This window comes from Myxocyprinus asiaticus, chromosome 30 (genome assembly GCF_019703515.2).
Source record: "Myxocyprinus asiaticus isolate MX2 ecotype Aquarium Trade chromosome 30, UBuf_Myxa_2, whole genome shotgun sequence".
NCBI lineage: Eukaryota > Metazoa > Chordata > Actinopteri > Cypriniformes > Catostomidae > Myxocyprinus > Myxocyprinus asiaticus.
This window is the reverse complement of record NC_059373.1, coordinates 10478440-10499807: the sequence shown is the minus strand read 5'-3', so window position 1 is coordinate 10499807 and position 21368 is coordinate 10478440. Positions and strand designations below refer to the sequence as shown.

Sequence of the window (21368 nt, the reverse complement as noted above, 5' to 3'; positions counted from 1 at the left end):
AGTGCAGCTCCTATCTACTTGAATGGAGAAAGACCAAAATCTCAAAAACGGTTGGTCAAGATTGCGATCAAAGGACATATTTCAAATCAACAATACAATTTGTCAATAATGGAATCATAAATTCTAATACTTAACCTCATATTACGCTAAAAAACGAAATTTTACCGGCTTGTATAGCTAATGCGCATGCGCCTTCTAGAGTTGATTGACAGGGGATGTCTGTATCTAAAAGATGATTGGCTCTTTTAACTGTAAGGCGGGACTTCCTTTCTACATCCTTTGACCGTTGGGCGTTCAGAGCTTCTTGGTTGAGCGTTCCAATTTCTTTAATAGGAGTGGCCCGTCTCTGCTAAATACTCTCTGTGTTAATTCAGTCGCTAGTCTCCAGCGCGCCGTACATATCACGTGATTTCAAAACAACCCGGATAATCTCGCACTCCAGCCTGGCGATCAATTGGTCGATCTGTGTGTATAGCGATCAGCGCATACGTACAACAACAAACACTCATAGCCAATCAACACGCGGACGCTTCAATCCCGTCTGGGCTTTAGCCAACGCGCTGGCCGAAGTTGCATTTGTGAGTATAAAAGTTCAGTAACCTTTCTAAATGCGTATATCGAGTAAGTAATGCAATTTAGTGGAACTTTTTTGTTTTGTTTTATACGAATTAATGCGTTAAAATCGACTTAAACTGTACTTGCTCTCTTGCATCGTTAGCAGAAACATGCTGTAATGTATGAAACAGTCATCTGTTACCAGTTTGACAGGAAGAGAGACACAAGTAAATTAATTAATGTTTAATTAACAACTTGTTTATTGTTATGCCTAATTAACTACGTAGTGGCTTGTTAATTGCATCAAGCCCTGCGCCGTTTCGTGCATCTGGCCCCTTTTATGCACATTCATTTCAACAAGTTTGTTAAAAGTTGATGTGATAGTGTCGGTTTAGTTTGGTTAAATAGAGTTTATGTTTGATTGCAGGTTTGTGAATGTCGACAGGATCCATGTCAGCCGATTCATCATGACTGATGCTCAGAGAAACACGAGAAGCTCCAGTGGTGAGTCTTGATTTGAGTTTTAAAAAGTGCAATCTGCCACATTAGGAGACAAAGTCCATGTTAACAGCACAGTTGCATTGTTATTAGTATACGAATCTTATTTGAATAAAGAGGCCACATTCTCTCTTTCCCTCCCTGGTTACAGATTTGAAGAATGAAGGAGGGTATGAAATCTCCATCCCATTTGACGATAGCAACCTGGACGAGTCTGGTCTCTATAATCAAAATGACCAGGCCTTCGATGGTAATTACTTCTGGCATGTTGTGGCATAGTTGCGTGTCTGATTCAGTCTCTTCCACCTGACCGTCCAAATCACAACTGCGCTCTGCAGTGTGTTCTGCACATGAAGTAGGTCGTTTAAACTTGCTTGCATGCTTCTGTTCTTGATTTTCAGCGGAGTCTGCCTCGGGCCAGGTTCCTTCTTGCAGCCCATACTTTTTGATTTCCAGTCTCCGAGCCCAGCTGCAGATTTCTCTGGAAAAGAACTCCTGGCTCCAGAAGCGCATTGAAGACCTGGAGGAGGAGAGGGACTTCCTACGCTGCCAACTCGACAGATTTATTTTCACCACCAAGAGTCAGGAGAGGAATGGTACAACGGGGAGAGGGAATTACAGATTGTTCTTTGAACGGAGTGGTGTCTTTTAAAATAGTTCACCCAAAATGAAAATTCTCTCATCATTTAATCTTCCTCATGCTACCCCATATGTGCATTACCTTCTTTCTTCTGCTGAACTCAAACGAAGATTTTTAGAATAAAATTTTAGCTCTGTAGGTCCAATGCAAGTGAATGGTGGCCAGAACTTTGATGCTCAAAAAAGCACATAAAGGCAGCATAAAAGTAATCCATACAACTCCAGTGGTTTAATCCATGTCTTCAGAAGCGATTTGATGGGATGGCATGAGGGTGAGTAAACGATGAGAGAATTTTCATTTTAGGGTTCCTTTAAAGTGATAGTCTTTGTTTTACTCCTTTTGTCTGTCTGTTTATAAGTTCTTAGGTTGGACAGGTGTGTTGTTGCACATCATGTTTTTATAATCCCATTCATGAAGCGTTATCTGTGTATTTTAATATTAGAAGCTCAAGTGGAGGCTGTGCAGCAGCCCACCAGTCAGAAACCACTCACTCGGAAGGCCTCCACCCCTTCTCCAACTCCCATGATGACGCGCTCTGGGCAAATTCCAACACGCAGCCAGAAGCATAGCAGAAAAAGCAGCACACAAGGTTTGTGCAGTCCTACTTTTCTATGTTTGTTTGTTTTTTTTCGCCCATCTTCTCATACTGGTATTTTAATAAAATCTGAAATTTTTAAAGATTTTATTTCTCTGTTTATTCACCTTAGATGAAGAGGATGAGGAGGAGGTGATTGAGGAGGAGGAGTATATTGAGGAGGATGGCTACTTGGAAGAGGAGCAGATTGTTACAGATGAGGATGGCGATGATTCCGACAGTAAAAGTTCACAGAAGAGCCGTTCAAGCAGGCTGAATGGCCAGACGAGGGTGAAAAGACGACGTGTTTTCCGTATCGCCCGAAGCATGGAGCGACAGAGAGGTGAGAGAAGTATTTAGTCGTGATATGTGCCGAATAGTGTTGGGTATGTTTCTCAAAGTAATCCACTACAAATGACTTATTACTTCTCTAAAATTGCAATCAAATTACTTTACTGATTACTAATTACTTTTGTTACTTTCTAAAACACTTCTCGAACCTTTATTTACTGCATAACAAACTCATAAATGTCTATATTTTCTCCTTGTTCATTGTGTCACACCCTTCAGCTCAGCCAACAGACATTAAAAAAAAAATGTTTTAACCCCTTTTTCTTCAAATTTGGAATGCCCAATTCCCACTACTTAGTAGGTCCTCATGGTGGCGCGGTTACTCACCTCAATCCGTGTGGTGGAGGACAAGCCTCAGTTGCCTCTGCTTCTGAGACCATCAATCCGCACATCTTATCACGTGGCTCGTTGTGCATGACACCGCGGAGACTCACAGCATGTGGAGGCTCATGCTACTCTCCACGATCCAGCACAACTTGCCACACGCACCATTGAGAGCGAGAACCACTAATCATGACCACGAGGAGGTTACTCCATGTGACTCTACCCTCCCTAGCAACCGTGCCAATTTGGTTGCTTAGGAGACCTGGCTGGACTCACTCAGCACACCCTGGATTCGCGACTCCAGGGGTGGTAGTCAGCATCAATACTCGCTGAGCTACCCAGGCCCCCGCCAACAGACATTTTAATGAATTCATATTTTAAATGTATTATACATTAGGAATGTTATAAAATATTGATACATTGATTATTGATCAGAATATTATTTTCTCTGTGTTTGAGGCTTCGATATATTAATATAAGCCGAAATTTAAAACAGAAGCCTAATTTGTGTGCTTTCCAACTCAATGTCATTTGGCCTTTTGTAGTCTCACATAATAGCTTTGTGAATATAACGTTTACCGTACTTAATGCTGAGGGATACGTCGATGTGGTGCAGTTGTGAATCTAGTCACCATACAGTTACAATGTTTTTTGTACTTCAAGAATAAACAAAATATGTTGAGTTTGCAGGTTAGAAGTGTTGGGTTCGAGTCCACTTTATTCAAGTATGAGTCAAGTCCGTGTCTTTAAACAATCGAGACCGAGTCCATAACAGGCTGAGTCGAGTCCGAATGAATCTGAATTCAAATTGTAACCGTAAACTCAACATCAATATTTTAAGCTTATTTTAACTTTCACAACTAAGAAAACACAATTGTCAATATAAATGCAACAAAAACTTTTTATGATTAGTTTCCTGCTGAACAAACTTCAAAGTGGTTTCAGAATGAAAGCATATGCTTAAGGTTTATGAAGACAAAACTGTTCTTCAATACACTTCCTATTGTATTCTGTTGACATTATCAATTATTTGTTGATTTTTTTCCCCTCCACTCAAACATAGACTAAAGAAAGTGAAAGCTGCGTTAGCCATTAAAACCAGAGTTATTTCAAATTTTAATTTAGTTTTTGTTTTTCTACATTTTCAATTTGTCCATTCAATTTAGTTTAATCTAAAATTATGGGTGAAATACATGTAATTAATTAAATACATTTAATGTGTTTAATACATTTAATAATTGGTCATATTAAAACATTTAATTATGCCCATAAAGTAAAACTGAAATGATCAGATACCATTAGAAATGTATTTTTATTCTACTACATTCACAATTTTCAGTCCTCCTGCTGTGTCCAGGTGTAGCCTACTTCCTTAAAGTTAAGACATTTTTTTTATGACAAACTCTCCTTGAGTTGACGTGTTGTTCTTTTCCCATTATATTTAGTATGGGTAATAGGTGAATAGAGACTTCTCCCCTCACTCGTGTTCTTCATTGTATTTTCTGACTTTTTTACCATTGAAACGCAAGTGCCTGCTTTACAATAACACACAGAGGTTGCACTACCAATATGTAACGGACTGAGTTGTACAAATTCCATGGCCTAGTTCATCTGTCATATTAGTTTAAATATCTCTAATATGTAGCGTATTTGATTGTCTGGATATAGTCAACGTTTTCAGTTAGAAATGGCTTTGCGTAGTAACATGAGTCTGATAAAACATTTGTTATATTTAATAATTTGCAGAGTTGGGAATCATACTTTCAAAAGTGTACTTACGTTATTGATGTTTCTGGATAAGAGTGGCAGAGCACGTTTGGCGATCTCTTTCGCGCACACACATACAGCGCATCCGGAAAGTATTCACAGCGCTTCACTTTTTCCACATTTTGTTATGTTACAGCATTATTCCAAAATGGACTAAATTCATTATTTTCCTCAAAATTCTACAAACAATACCCCATAATGACAATGTGAAAGTAGATTGTTTGAAATATTTGCAAATTTATTAAAAATAAAAAAAATAAAAATAAAAAAAAAACACATGTACATAAGTATTCACAGCCTTTGCTCAATACTTTGTTGAAGCACCTTTGGTACCAATTACAGCGTCAAGTCTTTTTGAGTATGATGCTACAAGCTTGGCACACCTATTTTTGGGCAGTTTCTCCCATTCTTCTTTGCAGGACTTCTCAAGCTCCATCAGGTTGGATGGGGAGCGTCGGTGCACAGCCATTTTCAGATCTCTCCAGAGATGTTCAATCGGGTTCAAGTCTGGGCTCTGGTCGGGCCACTCAAGGACATTCACAGAGTTGTCCCGTAGCCACACCTTTGTTATCTTGGCTGTGTGCTTAGGGTCGTTGTCCTGTTGGAAGATGAACCTTCGCCCCAGTCTGAGGTCCAGAGCGCTCTGGAGCAGGTTTTCATCAAGGATGTCTCTGTACATTGCTGCATTCATCTTTCCCTCGATCCTGACTAGTCTCCCAGTTCCTGCCGCTGAAAAACATTCCCACAGCATGATGCTGCCACCACCATGCTTCACTGCAGGGATGGTATTGGCCAGGTGATGAGCGGTGCCTGGTTTCCTCCAGACATGACACTTGCCATTCAGGCCAAAGAATTCAATCTTTGTTTCTCATGGTCTAAGAGTCCTTCAGGTGCCTTTTGGCAAACTCCAGGCGGGCTGTCATGTGCCTTTTACTGAGGAGTGGCTTCCGTCTGGCCACTCTACCATACAGGCCTGATTGGTGGAGTGCTGCAGAGATGGTTGTTCTTCTGGAAGGTTCTCCTCTCTCCACAGAGAAATGCTGGAGCTCTGTCAGAGTGACCATCGGGTTCTTGGTCACCTCCCTGACTAAGGCCCTTCTCCCCCGATCGCTCAGTTTGGCCGGGCGGCCAGCTCTAGGAAGAGTCCTGGTGGTTCCAAACTTCTTCCATTTACGGATGATGGAGGCCACTGTGCTCATTGGGAACTTCAATGCTGCAGAAATTTTTCTGTACCCTTACCCAGATCTGTGCCTCGATACAATCCTGTCTTGGAGGTCTACAGACAATTCCTTGGACTTCATGGCTTGGTTTGTGCTCTGACATGCACTGTTAACTGTGGGACCTTATATAGACAGGTGTGTGCCTTTCCAAATCATGTCCAATCAACTGAATTTACCACAGGTGGACTCCAATCAAGTTGTAGAAACATCTCAAGGATGATCAGTGGAAACAGGATGCACCTGAGCTCAATTTTGAGTGTCATGGCAAAGGCTGTGAAAACTTATGTACATGTGATTTTTTTTTTTTCGTTTTTTTTTTTCGTTTTTAATTTTTAATAAATTTGCAAAGATTTCAAACAAACTTCTTTCACGTTGTCATTATGGGCTATTGTTTGTAGAATTTTGAGGAAAATAATGAATTTAATCCATATTGGAATAAGGCTGTAACATAACAAAATGTGGAAAAAGTGAAGCGCTGTGAATACTTTCCGGATGCGCTGTACAGCACACGTGCGGGCGAGAGAGTACTATGAAAGAGTGCGTGCTGCTGCTCTCAGCCAGAATAATCACACAAAAGGACATATACGTGTGAAAACTGATCTGCAGTATCAAATACACAGACTGTATGATAGTGCTAACTGTAGAGGAGTCTTCATCATTATGAAGACAAAGCCAAGTCCCGGACATTTAGAGGCAATTTTGAAATTTCGGCCTGACACTTTTTCAGGGAAAAAGAGGACGTATGGTCACCCTATTTACGTTATTTGTTTGCTTGTTTGTTTGTCATTGCATCACAAATGCCATGGACTTGGCAAATAATCCAGAATCCGAAAGGCTCAAGTCCAAGTCAAGTCCGAGTAAAAATGCATCCAAGTCCGTGACAAGTCCAAGTTCATTAAAATTTGACTCGTGACTCTGAATCGAGTCCTGGTCCAAACTCGAGTACCCCAACTCTACAGGTTAGTCTATGAAACTGGTATAACTGCGCAAACTGAACGATTAGAAATTGCGATGTTTATTATGCAGTGCAATTTCTCTTTATGTAGCCTTGAATCATTGATAATGCATTGTGTAGGCTACATGTGAAAGGTACATATACACAATATATCATACAGTGATGGATAGAGTAAATAATCATTATCCTTTGATGTGCACTCTCCCTTTGACTTCTAGAGGCACGAAGAGCCCCATTAACAGAGCCGTAAAGCCAAAAATGTCAAAAATACCAGCAAAGGCCAGGGCCACTTTGCAGTGTTTAAGTCCAGCGCAGAATGTCATGGTTACTGCTTGAAAGAAAAGCATAATAAACATTTTGTAACATATTCATTAAATGATTGATTTGCTCACATTAATCAGGTTTTTGTTGCAGACAGAAAAATCTGTTTTTACACATTAACCAGTATAAAACTGAGACTTTACTTTGAGAGACTCCGTGGTGTTGCAGAATTTTGAGCAGCCTTTGGAAACATTGCTGGGTGCCACCGACAGTGCGTACCTTTTGTTGAAAATAATTGTTTCGAATTTTAGAATGCGCCATGTCGTCCACCAGATGCGTCCCATGTGTGACCCCCCTTTAAGTTACCCTGCCGCTCACACACAGGTTGTGTTAAGAAACATGTATGAAGAGACAAAAACTATTATGCAACAAATAGCCCAATTTCAGTATGTAGATCAATAATTATCTGGAAAATTTTCTGATTGTCAATGCATGAAAAAGGCATTGATCCCAAGCCTAATTATACTTACAGTTGAAGTCAGAAGTTTACATATGCTTTGGTTGAAGTCATTAAAACACATTTTTTAACCACTCCACAGATTTAATATAACAAACTATAGTTTTGGAAAGTCGTTTTGGACATCTGCTTTGTGCATGACATTAATAATTTCTTCCAACAATTGTTTACAGACCGATTGTTTCACTTGTAATTGACTATATATCAATTCCAGTGGGTCAGAAGTTTACATACATTAAGTTAACTGTGCCTTTAAGCAGCTTGGAAAATTCCAGAAAATGATGTCATGCCTTTAGACAATTAGCCAATTAGCTTCTCATAGGAGGTGTACTGAATTGGAGGTGTACCTTTGGATGTATTTTAAGGCCTATCTTCAAACTCAGTGCCTCTTTGCTTGACATCATGGGAAAATCAAAAGAAATCAGCCAAGACCTCAGAAAAAAAAATTTGTGGACCTCCACAAGTCAGGTTCATCCTTGGGAGCAATTTCCAAATGTTTAAAGGTACCACGTACATCTGTATAAACAATAGTACATGAGTATAAACACCTACAAACCTGACTCAGATACACCAGTTCTGTCTGGAGGAATGGGCCAAAATTCCAGCAACTTATTGTGAGAAGCTTGTGGAAGGCTACCCAAAATGTTTGACCCAAATTAAACAATTTAAAGGCAATGCTACCAAATACTAACAAAGTGTATGTAAACGTCTGACCCAATGGGAATGTGATGAAAGAAATAAAACCTGAAATAAATCATTCCCTCTACTATTATTCTGACATTTCACATTCTTAAAATAAAGTAGTGATCCTAACTGACCAAAGAAATGGAATGTTTTCTACGATTAAATGTCAAGAACTGTGAAAAACTGAGTTTAAATATATTTGTATGTAAAGGTGTATGTAAACTTCTGACTTCAACTGTAAATAACATTTTCGAAATGTGTAACACAAGTAATGTACTTAAATTACCTTAATTGAAAGTCAGTGACTGTTATCTGATTACAAGAATTTAAATTGTAATGTACACTACTTTTGACTTAATTAAAGTGATTTGATTACTAAGTAACTAATTACTTTGTAATGAGATTACACCCAACACTGGTGCCAAATCATCTAAAGTTCAATATTTGGTATGTTTGTATAAAGTTATACAAAACAACTAAAATTATGGCAATTAATTTTTGTCCAATAATTTTGATTCCAGTGAAAGACCCTGCAGGTGTTCTGCTTCGCTACAAGAAGATCCTTGTGACCTATCAGAAGTTGAAGAGCATGTCTAGAGCATTCCAGGTTCACGGTGTTGACCGTAACACCGTGGCCTCCACTACACCTATCGCTGAGCTGCTCCTGGTTGCCCCTGAGAAGGTAGCAGAGGTTGGTGAGTTTGATTCCTCCAAGGAGAAGCTTCTGGATTACGCGAGGCGCTGCTATAAAGCTCTCGATGAAGCTGCTCACGCTAAGGTGCAGGCCTTGAAGAAGACCAACCTCTTGCTGCCCATTTCATACAGGTTCAGACACTGACTTAACAAAAATGTTTCCCTGTATGTGTGGTGGGCAGAGCCATTAGTATTGAAGTTGTGGTTTGGATTCTTTAAAGCCCATCCAAGGAACATTTATGGACTTTATTTTTTTTTCTCTACCTCAACTGTAGAGCTACTTAATGGAAAACTGTTCAAATCTTTTTTTTTTTTTTTTGCAGTTTTTTTTTGCAGTTTTGTTATTCTCCAGATCAAGTGATTTATGAAAAATTTCTTCCTATAACTGTAAATTAAGTGCCTGAGAATTTAATCCTGGTTTATCACATTTCTCACCTGGATTGGAAGGATGCCAGAATGTATGGATTGCAAAGAATTGTATGTTGTCCAAAACAAAAATTGGAAAAATTTGGTAAAACTTGCTGAAGGTCGTAGAGGAAAACTTTGGGCAATTAAAAAATAAATGGAGATACTGGCAGGGTGAACCCAGGAATCTTTGATAAATTTAGTCAGTCACTGTATCAAAAAATGTTACCTGTCCTTATTGTTTTGTATATCTTTCAAGGAATATTTCACCCAAATATGATAATTCTCTCATCATTTATTCACCCTTTATGTTGTCTCAAACTTGTATGACTTTTTTTCTTCTGCGGAACACAAAGACATTTTAATGGAGATATGATGTGATCAAGTGACTGGTGACCAAACTTTCAAGCTCCAAAAAAGACATAAAGGCAGCATAAAGGTCCAATAAAACTCTAGTGGTTTAATCCATGTCTTCTGAAGTGATCCAACTGGGTTTTAGGTGAAAACAGACCAAAACATAACTCCTTTTGCACTGTAAATCTTGCCATTGCAGTCTCTGGGTCTGATTATGATTTCAAGCTCGATTACACTTCCTAGTGCTTGGCACAGAGCGCTAGATGGTGCATGGAAGTGTAATCAATCTTGAAATCATGATCGCCAAGGAGACTGCAGATGTCAGGCTTGATAGTAAAATAATTCAATATATTTTGGACTGTTCTCACCCAAAATTGGTTGGATTGTTCAGAAGACATCAATCAAACCACTGGAGTCGTATGGATTACTTTTATACTGCCTTTATGTGCTTTTTGGAGCTTCAAAGTTTTAGTCACCATTCACTTGCACTCTATGGACAAACAGACATCATATCTCCATTAAAATATCTTAATTTTTGTTCCACGGAAGAAAGAAAATTTCACGCATCTGGGATGGCATGAGGGTGTGTAAATGATGAGAGAATTTAATTTTTGGGTGAACTATCCCTTTAATTTTGTCGTTGTAAGTTTGATTAAAAAAAGTTACTGCCTCCTCTTCTTTAAAGATAAATTAATTATCAAGGAATGTTCTTGCTATTATCATATTATTATTATTATTCTTATTGGTTGTTGAAATCATGACTTTCTTGTTTGAGTTTATAGGTTGGGGATATTTTAAGGTAGGCTACCTCTTTGAAAACACAAATTAAACTAAAATTTCAGAAGTTTAAGCTCACAACTATCTAAAAGGAAGAATGGCAATGAAAACATTGTCTTCCTAAATTATTTACAGTCTTTCTAATCTTTATCATCCGTGTTTGATGTTGGTAATTCTAATACGTTTTGAATGAAAAGAAATGGGGCAAAAAAGAAGCACCTGCTGCAATTCCCTTACATGCAAAACTTAGTGTAGGGAAACCCAAGACCAAATAGTAGTAACTATGCTGTGATCCTCTGGGATGAGGTAAAATATATTAATCATTTAAATCTCTGGGTTTCCAGTGTATTGCTGCCTTATTACATGACTGTGGTCCTCATAAGTGAACTACTGATAAGTCAGTGATCTTTTTGAGTTCATCAAATTAAACCTATTTAAAAGGAGCCCATCCCAGCCCTTTCCCATAATTGGCTATTGGCTATTACGATTTATCCAATGGGGAATTATATTGATATCGGAGGCATTATTTACTTTTAGTGAAATGTTGTACACTTTGGGCACCAGTTCTTGTGACTACTCAGGAGGTTACAACGCAAACCTCAAAAAATATCTGAGATGTGCATTTTTGAGATGTGTTTGATCTAAAATGTTATTTATTATAGAGTGCCTTGTTTAACATCAAAACTCTCAATATCTCTGTATTTCCACTAGTTGTTTTTTTTCCTCCATATTCTTCTCTTATTATAAATCTTTAAGAGATCATATAAAGCGAAAGTAGTGTTTTATATTTTGCAACATCAGTTTAATGGCTTGAAGCAGAAGTTTGGATGGAGTTTTTTTTTTTTTTTTTTTGTGAAATCCTATTGTTTTTCCTTTTGTATTATCCTGAGACTTTGCGTAATTCCAAACTGTATCCTGCTGTATTATTAAACATGTTTTCAACATAGTGTGGTAGAGCACAGTTTTTAGTGATTCACAGTATGAATTCCAGCTGTCTGTTTATTTTAAAGAGGAAATTATGTATTTTTTTCGTTATAAAGAGGAACTCATAAAATATAACATTTTGTAAATATAAATTCAAGCTAATTGCATTAACTCAAGTTGTCTCCGGGCCTGTAGGGGGCGTACATCACCACAGCTCCAGTTCAGAGTGATATTAGGGGGCTGTGTAGAAACTATCAGCGCATCCGCCCAACGCGGAGTGAGCGGTTAGCTTGATTAGCTAATACGGGTTGGACTTTAACGCATTCAAAATAGACAATTAACAACATTTAACTGTAAAGGAATATATTTAAAGAACAAATGATTATATCTTAAGTATTCAGTTACATATATTGTCGACTAAAGCTTCTCATTTTCACGCTGCGCCGGTTTGAGTTAGCATTAGCAGCTAACAACACTCTGAAGAACGCGTTTATTTTTATATATCCGAAAACTTTGCATGCTGGTATTATATTTTACAACATCTGCAGTTTTTTTGTTTCGCCATTGAGTTTGCGTGAGACAGAGAGAGCTATCTAATAGTAAAGAGCTTATTAGCTGAGGTATCTGAGCCTGGGTCGATTCACAACACCAGGATGTCTGATTTTGATGAATTTGAGAGACAGCTGTCTGAAAACAAACAAGGTGAGTATAATTAAAAGTGCATCAGTAAAGTACTTGTTGGAAAATCAGTCATGAATAACACTGTAAAAGCTAAAAGTATCAGTCTGTTGTCAGTATAAAAACTCATGTCTATTGTGAAAACGCACACCGCTCATTTAAGAAAGACACGTTGAGCTTGGTACTTCGTGTTTGAGGAAAGAGATCTAAAAATGCACATAAATATGCGTATTTAATGGCAGAATACGTTTAATCGTGCTTTAATTTATGGACAGTTGTTCTGCTTTTGGTGTTGATACAACTGCCTTTATTTGAGTATAAACGTGTTCGCAAAAAAATTACTATTAGTGATCCATAAAGATCATGCCTCTACAGTCGTACCCTCAAAATAGTTAAAGGAACAGTTAACCCAAAATTGAAAATTCTCTCATTTATTCATCCTCATGCCATCCCGGATGTGTATTACTTTTTCTTCTGCAGAACACAAAGAATATCTCAGCTCAGTTGGTCCATACAATGCAAATGAATGGTGGCCAGAACTCTGAAGCTCTAAAAAGCACATAAATGCAGCATAAAATTAATCCATATGATTCCAGTGTTTTAATCCATATCTTTAGAAACTATATGTAAGGAGTTGGTGAGAAACAGATCAAGATTTAAGTCCTTTTTTACTATAAATATCCACTTTCACCAGCCCTCCTAAGACTCCCTTCTCTCTTAAGTGTTCTACTTTTGTTTTGGGCGATTTGCATTCTTCATGCATGTTGCCACCTACTGGGGAGGGAGGAGAATTTATAGTTTAAAAAAAAAAAAAAAAAAGAGGACAAAGTTAGAGTGTGTAATTTCTGCGCTACTAGTGGCACCAAATGGAATTACCTAAATAAAGTATGTTTTCAAACAACCTTTGCCAACACCCCTCAGGCTCATCATGCCCTTTCGCACTCTCCGATTCCCTATGAACAAATAGGCCATTCTAAATAAAAGATGATAAACATTTAATATCGTAATAAACAAGACCACTATAACATAAACCCACTGGACAGAAAGCGTTGCAGAGGAATCAGCTTGTCCAATAACATTTCCGGTGTTACGGTTCAACTGGTTTTCATGTTAAAGGTGGAGTAAGTGATTCCTGAGAAAGACTGTTGATATTTGAACTCAACAGCCAAACAAATGCACCCCTCCCTTCAGTACTCCTTCAGAAGCTCCGCCCCCCAAATTCATGCATGCTCATTGCCAGTGCTGTGTGGATAGGTCCGATCCACTTTGTTTATTTTCCCATTTACAGAGCCAGGGCTATGTACAAACATCGGATTTTTTTTCAGCCCACAAACACTGAACAGACAGCTAGCGGACTGTGAAGAGATATTCACGGTATTTGACAAAAAGTGTATTGGATTAAAATTATACACTCCACCTTTAAATATTGACCTGTTTCTCACCCACACCTATCATATCACTTCCGAAGACATGGATTAAACCACTGGAGTCGTATGAATTACTTTTATGCTGCCATTATGTGCTTTTTGGTGCTTCAAAGTTCTGGCCACCACTGACTTGCATTGTATGGACCTACAGAATTGAGATAATTTTCTAAAAATGTTCATTTGTTTTTATCAGAAGTAAGTCATACACATGATGGCATGAGGGTGAGTAAATGATGAGAGAATTTTCATTTTTGGGTGAACTATCCCTTTAATATTCCAAAGACTTTTAAAATGCCAACAGCTCTCTTTAATTTAAGAAAAAAAATATTCTGACATCACATTACAACTACATTGTTATCCGTTACCTACCGAAATGGATAGTTGTGCTATAATCTGTGAGCACAGTCCTCAAGAAGATGTTTATGTATGTGAGCAAGTGAGTTCCATATACTTCCTTTATATCCCTTTATGCTTGTGGATTTTAATCCCTCTCATTCTCTTCCACACAGGTGACAGTCTAAATGGTCATGGTGGGTATCCCAGAACGAGGTGCACAAAAGCACACACAACCCCCTGTCTCCTTCATTCTAATCTGTCTTTTTTCCCTGTCAGAGTCTCACAGTGAAAATCGCACACCGCATAAACACCTGTACCAAATCTCATTAGTTTTCAGATTTGTCTTCATTCTGCAGGTTAAATTGGCATAAATCCTTTTCTCTTTTTTAAACCACACAGCATAAGTCCCTTTTCTGCTCTTTGGCTTTGGGTACCTGCAGCCATGCCCCTTCCTTTTAAGATGTTCAGATTGCTCTTATTTAACCTTTCTTTTTTCTGTATCAGAACGGGACAAAGAGAACCGGCACCGACGGCGCAGCCCGTCACGCAGCCGCAGTCGGGAGAGGAAGAGGAGGAGCAGGGAGAGGAGAAGCAGGGAGCGTCGCAGCGACAGCAAGGACCGCCGCCACAGACGCAGGTTAGAAAGGGTTAATGGGAATCTTGATTTGTATGATTGAAATTATGATAAGAAGATGATTATGATCATGATGATCATGTAGTAATGTCTGTATTTCTTTGGAGCAGCAAAACTCTAATTTCAGCTCTTTTCGTGCAGTTGTTTAAAATGTAAGCTTGTTGGTTTGTGTAATGTGGTTTAAGCTACTGTGTAGTAGCTGCATATCAAACCCTGTTCTTAAATGTCATTTCAGTGAACAGTACCAACCCCAAGAAAATGTCAGGTAATTCAGCAAAAGTATTACCATTCTTTTACCTCATGAGTGACTAATTTCTTGCCCCACAAATCCATTAAATGACTGTTTTTCTCCTCAGAGAAAATGAGTGTTTCCCCTCAGATGAAGTGAATTCCTCAATTTTCAATGTTATTAACAATTTTAGTTTACTACAAAACATTGTACACATACAATGAAAATAAGATGTAAATTGACTTTTCGAACAATCTTATTGTCTTTCTCATATTCATTACAACAGAAAATGTAATTTTTTTTCTCTGCTACAAGGTAAGCCCCATTAGGGTTGTATCAGATGATTGTTACAGAAAATTACAGTTGTATTACTTTCTTAGTCCTAATTTGTACTTCTGCAATATTTATTGCTCTTTTTCATTTCCTCCCTTTATAATTCCTTTTGAAAATAGAATAAAATGAATGTCAGCCTTGAAAGATGAAGAATGAGTAATGATGTCAGGCCACAGATCATGAACGTGTCACGAAATAGAATGTACCACTTTGATTTGATGTCTTTCCATACATTTTAATTTCTATCCTACTTGTGGAAGGTTGACATAATCTTTTGCCCATACCTCCTTGTGTCTGTAAACCAGCCGTTCACCTCCACGTGAGAAAAAGAAGAAAATTAAGAAGTACTGGGATGTGCCACCTCCAGGCTTTGAGCATATTACACCCATGCAGTACAAGGCCATGCAGGGTGAGGAACACAGTGTACAAGACAGCACCATCTCCATTTATTTTACTCACCTAAGCATTATTTATCCTCTCTCTCCCTTTCCCTGTCTTGCTCTTTCTTTATTGTTCTATTGAGGCATTTACTGACATCCCCTGATAATTAATTTATGAATCACTCATGCTAGTTCAGTTGTTCATATGGTTATTCCGTCTCTCTTGCAGCTGCTGGTCAGATCCCTGCTACCGCTTTGCTGCCCACCATGACGCCAGACGGTCTAGCAGTGACGCCGACCCCGGTGCCTGTAGTGGGCAGTCAGATGACCCGCCAGGCTCGCAGACTTTACGTTGGCAACATCCCATTTGGCATCACAGAGGTGTTGAATGAACGCTATTCACAAATTACTGTGCAGGGCTTTAGAGAATTGTTCCAAGTAGAGAACATTGGCACAGCTTGTTTTATTATACAGAAACACTAGTAAGTTTTATATTTTAAATAAAAATGTAGATTACTCATCAGTAGAGGTAGACTGATATATTGTTTCACCTGCAGTCGCTCTTTTGGAACACTTGGTTATCGGCAAAAATCTATGCCAATAGTCGTCTCTTTTTCTTGCTTTTTTTTTTTTTTTCCTCTTTGGCTGGAGGAGTCTACAGAGTGGCATATTTCTAAAGTATAACAGCGGCTTCTAGAAGTGAAATAAAAACAGCCACTGAGACCTCGTGGGGATTTGCTGTAACTAAATCTTTCATCGTTGACAATATTCATCCATATTTTTAGCCTCTGTTCAATGCCTATTTTGATTAGATAATCAAATGAAGTGTTCTAGATTGTAACTTGGTCAAGTCCATCAATTCAAAATATGAGTCCTTGGTGTGTTTCAGGCTTGTTTAAATTTTAAAGGCCCGCATTATACACCAAATCTTTATTTTGTCTGGTTAGTCTTAGGATTTTGGTTAAACCATAAACTGCATCTGGGAATTTATTCATTTAGGACTCTTTGTCTGTGCCCATCATAGTAATGAAAGAATATGAAGTTTTGTAGACAAATTTAACTTCATGCATTTAAGCATAAGCCTTTTGATTTAAAATGTAATTAATAAAAATGTAGTCAAGTGTGTCCACAGTTTTGACTGGTAGCGTATATTTTAGCCTCTGTGTACCACACCTTATTGTACACCTCCCAACTTTGTTTTAAAACTTAGTAAGCTGCATTACTTTGCAGCATTTTAAGACATCATAGGCACATTCAAAGTGCCCAAAAATGCTGTCAAGGTAGGCAGTTCGCTAGATTTTGAAACAGCCTTTTATCCCTTACCTCCCGGAAGTATCGCAGTTTTGTTTTTTTGAATTTCTCACCAGCTCACGTAACACTCTTCTTCCTCAGGAATCCATGATGGACTTCTTTAATGCTCAGATGAGGCTTGGTGGTCTGACTCAGGCTCCAGGAAACCCTATTCTTGCTGTCCAGATCAACCAAGACAAGAACTTTGCTTTCCTTGAGGTGAGCAATACCTGTTTACAATATATATGCACATTAACCTTGCGCCCTGTGTTAAATATTTGTGTTGTGTGTTTGAAGTAGATTAACTTTTTATTAGCTAATATGAATTTGCACAAACATGTAAACTTTTTTTTATTTTTTTTTTTTATCCCATTCTCCTTAAGTTTCGATCAGTGGATGAGACCACACAAGCCATGGCGTTTGATGGCATCATCTTCCAGGGGCAGAGTTTAAAGATTCGTCGACCACACGACTATCAGCCTTTACCTGGCATGAGCGAGAACCCCAGTGTATATGTGCCGGGTATGACCAGTTTATAATTCCCTTTAACTTTTGAAATCTCAGACTACAACAAACATGACATGCAAACCAATAAAGAGGGAGGTTACTTTTGTTACTTGAATTACAAATGAAGGGTTCCAGCATGAATGTATCGCATTTCCACACTAATTAATTTGGATTAACCTCAACCCTAAGTATATTTATCTGCTACCACACTGTTATTTCCCTTATTTGTTTGAACTGGCTCATTTCAGTTATTTTCTCTCGTCCATTGTCTATTAATGTTCTCCATCAGGTGTCGTTTCCACTGTTGTACCAGACTCTATTCACAAGCTTTTCATTGGAGGTTTGCCAAACTATCTGAATGATGACCAGGTTGGTTACAAATGTATTCAGTCATAATGTCTGTCTATTTTTTTCTCATTATCAAAGGGATCATTCACCAAAAAATGAAAAATCTGTCTGTATTTACTCTGCTCCTTTTTCCGTGGAACACAAAAGTAGATGTTAGGCAGAATTTTGGCCTCAGTCCATTCACTATCATTGCATCTTTTTTTTTTTTTTCTCCATACAATGAAAGTGAATGGTGACAGAAGCAAAAACTTTTGTGTTCAGCAGAAGAAATAACGTAATAAGGGTTTGAAACCACATTAGGGTGAGTAAATGATAGAATTGTCAGTTTTGGTTGAACTGTCCCTTTAAATATATAACTATAGAAACAGCTTACTATTAAATCTACTTTTATCCCAAAGAGAGCTGCATGTAAACTGTTTAACAGTACTATTGAATTATTCAAAAGCTTCTTATATCAATCCACGTCTAACATCAATTGCTTTTGAGTTTCGGCCATTGTTTGTGCTTTTCAATTTTCTTTCGTGTTTCATTGCGAGACAGAGAAATATGATATACGAGAAATAAAATTTCCTTTCTTTCTCTCCTCAGGTTAAAGAGTTGTTAACCTCTTTTGGACCTCTAAAAGCCTTCAATTTGGTGAAGGATAGTGCGACAGGCCTCTCAAAGGGTTATGCCTTCTGTGAATATGTGGATGTTAACATCAATGATCAGGTGAGTTGGCATGGTTAGTTTTTCTCTGTATCCATAGGTTTTAAGATCCTTTGGCTGACTTTAAATTTAATCTATGACTATTTTTTTGCAGGCAATTGCAGGACTGAACGGAATGCAGTTAGCAGATAAGAAGCTGCTGGTTCAGAGGGCAAGTGTAGGGTCCAAGAATGCCACAATGGTAAGAAACAAGTTCACCTGAGAGAAAAAGTAATAATAATAATAAAGTAATTGAACGTTAATGTATTAAGCACAAGCCTTTTTTTATACAAATAAGACCTGGTAAAATTCTCATGGTATAAGTTGAAGTTCATCACTCTTGGAAATCTTTTTTCTAATTTTTTTTTCAATTGTTCAATAACCATCTGTAGACAAGTATAAACGAGACTCCGGTGACGTTGCAAGTGCCGGGAATGATGAACAACCCCATGGTGCAGATGGGTGGTATCCCCACTGAAGTCCTATGTCTGATGAACATGGTGGCTCCTGAGGAGCTGCTGGATGATGAGGAGTATGAGGAGATTGTGGAGGACGTCAGAGATGAGTGCTCCAAATATGGCCAGGTCAAGAGCATAGAGATCCCTCGTCCTGTAGACGGCCTGGAGGTCCCTGGAACTGGCAAGGTAATTGATGGATTAGGCCATGGTCTTGACTCAAACCTTGCTGTTATTCCAACCTTATGTTGGTGCTGATTAAAGCACTTTGATTTTAAACCCTCCAGCAATGAACATCTGGTAGTGTTACACAAATATTTTCACACTGCTTCTCCATCTCGCATTCTGTTATTCTACAGATCTTTGTGGAGTTCCAGTCTGTGTTTGACTCCCAGAAAGCCATGCAGAGCTTAACGGGAAGAAAGTTCGCAAACAGGGTGGTGGTGACCAAGTATTGCGATCCAGATGCCTACCACCGCCGAGACTTCTGGTAGAAGCAGAGGAAGAGAGCAAGAGAAATGGGATGGAATAATATCTGTGTGATCGTAACTAGGCAGAGATGATGAAGGGGGGAACATTTTTGTACTCTTTAAAAAGCCAAAAGCTGAATGTTTTTTTTTTGTTTGAGGGTTAAATTAAAAGATGATTTGTGAGCAATTATGGGAGGGATTTTGCTTTTGTTTGTATTTTAAGGACATTAGCGGGAGCTTATTCTGTTAAAATTGTTACTATTTTTTAATTGTATACTGAAACAAAAGATGATGTAAAATTGTGACTCCTGCCCAACAGAGAAGACAAAAAAAATTGCACACAAAAGAACAGTTTTGCAAAGTGAAAAAAGCCCCAAAGATAATCAGCCAGATATTTCAAATGAAGATGACATCATTTGGTCTCTCGCTTAGTTTTTATCCCTTTTCTTTTCCCATTTGAATTGTAACCCACAGAAAGATTATTTTCTGAAGTAATTTGTCTTCTCTGGTGGCCTGCTTACCATGTCTCCCTCCCATTTTGTAGCTTTTTGCAGTTCGTATGTAGTAGACTGTCCCAGATCTTGTTTTTTGGTTTAAAGTTGTTGGTTTAGTCCACCTGTTTGGTCCCTTACATTCATAATCACCTACTAATTAGATGATGATGTTTGTCCAGTGTGGCACCTTTTGAGTTTCTGTATGTGATTTTCAGTATAATAGGCCACTTTTGATAATAAACTATTGGAAGTCTGATCAGTCCTCTCTGATTTTCAGTGTCTTGACACTGCATGCTACCCTGTTAAAAATTACTTATATGTAGCATTTTTGTATGCCATTTGTATTGTAGTGCTCTTTAAACTGGACCAGTACATCAGGCTACACACTGTTGTAAAGACAGGGCTGAATGTACATTTATTTTCCCTCTTAAAAACTGTATGTCTTGACCACCGTCATCCTTCAGTCTTTAATGCTGCATATTGCTTAAATATTTTAACACAACTATCAGGCTTACATATGCTGATTTACTTAGATACTATAGGACCATTTTAGGATCATCTTTAGTGCTTTTATCTTTTAGACAGCATTTAATCTTTTAGACACTATTCAGGCAATCAAAATAATACTTTGGCATGCCACAAGTGTCTGAAATCAATGACGGCTTTTTGAAAGTTTTTCATTTAATTACTAATTGAAATACGGGATTAGTGTGCGTTATCAAAAGCCTGTGAAATAAATTTGGTTTAAATCAGATGGCTCAAAAAGTCAGTGCTTCATTTTGGTCTGTTAAATTGCTCCCATCTTTTAGACTCTGGAACTAATGCAGATGATCAGACTCAACAGAAATATTTAGATGCTTTGGAAGAACTGTGATAGTTGTGTTGAGCGTGTCATATGGAGTCTTTGAACTGGAACCAAAGTGAATCACTGCTCTCACTCTCTCTCTCGTGCTATCTATGTACAGTGGAAGGCTTTATCGCTGCTGTGCTGCAAACAAATATGTCTACTTGTTAGTTTTGTATTTTAAACTGTATTATTTTTTTCACTTCTGACTGAGTGTTTCATGTGGTTCAACATCAGCCGTGGAAAACTAAAGAGGCCTGTCAACTCATTCATTTATGTTAGTAGTGTGTTGGCATGTTTGATTCTATCTTATTCTTTCTGTTGATTAAATACTTTGGGTTATGTATGTTCTTATGCAAATAGTAGTAAAATGTTTTTACAACAATACAGTCTTTAATATTAATTTTTTTTAAAGCATTTGTTCTTTTATGCATATTGTACATTTTATATACAGGAAGCAACAATCAGCGTCCTATTTGGGAAGTTAGGTACATTTTTAATGATTTCTGGATTTAGTCATAACAGCAGAACATAAGTGATTTCCAAATATTAAATGCAGAGCACTGAATTTGCTCATGCGAATATCATCTTATTTAAAGGTGCAGTTAGTAACTTTTTTTTTTTTGTCATCTTGGACTTACAGTGACACCTAGTGGTGTGGATGCAGCATCATTCAAAATCAATAGTTTTCAGTTACAGATGCCATTGTAGAAATTCGCTATTCACAATCAGCAATGATGAATTTAATCCATGAGTG

General features: G+C 38.0%; 2 protein-coding genes across 4 annotated transcripts; both read left to right on the top strand.

The window, feature by feature from the left end:
• Window positions 1–510: 510 nt before the first annotated feature.
• On the top strand, window positions 511–11519 carry LOC127421538 (coiled-coil domain-containing protein 106-like). 3 transcript variants are annotated; one of them, XM_051664647.1, is made up of 7 exons: window positions 511–578; window positions 983–1059; window positions 1205–1303; window positions 1455–1649; window positions 2136–2282; window positions 2401–2610; window positions 8868–11519. In XM_051664647.1, exons 2-7 carry the CDS (start codon window positions 1023–1025, stop codon window positions 9182–9184), a joined length of 1005 nt encoding a protein of 334 aa, XP_051520607.1. In that variant the 5' UTR covers window positions 511–578; window positions 983–1022; the 3' UTR covers window positions 9185–11519. The 3 variants fall into 3 exon arrangements, with proteins under 3 accessions (XP_051520607.1, XP_051520608.1, XP_051520606.1); XM_051664648.1 differs by lacking the exon at window positions 511–578 and adding an exon at window positions 736–782; XM_051664646.1 differs by lacking the exon at window positions 511–578 and having other exon boundaries at window positions 969–1059.
• A 220-nt stretch (window positions 11520–11739) lies between these two features.
• On the top strand, window positions 11740–20521 carry LOC127421530 (splicing factor U2AF 65 kDa subunit-like). The gene is made up of 13 exons (XM_051664637.1): window positions 11740–12201; window positions 14114–14134; window positions 14445–14577; window positions 14810–14839; window positions 15442–15545; window positions 15746–15897; window positions 16909–17025; window positions 17190–17328; window positions 17603–17682; window positions 18250–18372; window positions 18464–18550; window positions 18741–18992; window positions 19163–20521. Exons 1-13 carry the CDS (start codon window positions 12153–12155, stop codon window positions 19295–19297), a joined length of 1422 nt encoding a protein of 473 aa, XP_051520597.1. The 5' UTR covers window positions 11740–12152; the 3' UTR covers window positions 19298–20521.
• The last annotated feature ends 847 nt before the right edge of the window (window positions 20522–21368 follow it).

Bases quoted from the DNA above. Each gene is read 5' to 3' on its own strand.
- LOC127421530 (XM_051664637.1), top strand. From the start codon at position 12,153: ATGTCTGATTTTGATGAATTTGAGAGACAGCTGTCTGAAAACAAACAA. The intron at 17,683-18,249 runs GTTGGTTACAAA...TTCTCTCCTCAG, and splicing joins ACTATCTGAATGATGACCAG to GTTAAAGAGTTGTTAACCTC. The intron at 18,993-19,162 runs GTAATTGATGGA...GTTATTCTACAG, and splicing joins AGGTCCCTGGAACTGGCAAG to ATCTTTGTGGAGTTCCAGTC.
- LOC127421538 (XM_051664646.1), top strand. From the start codon at position 969: ATGTTTGATTGCAGGTTTGTGAATGTCGACAGGATCCATGTCAGCCGA. The intron at 1,650-2,135 runs GTACAACGGGGA...TTTTAATATTAG, and splicing joins CAAGAGTCAGGAGAGGAATG to AAGCTCAAGTGGAGGCTGTG. The intron at 2,283-2,400 runs GTTTGTGCAGTC...TATTCACCTTAG, and splicing joins CAGAAAAAGCAGCACACAAG to ATGAAGAGGATGAGGAGGAG.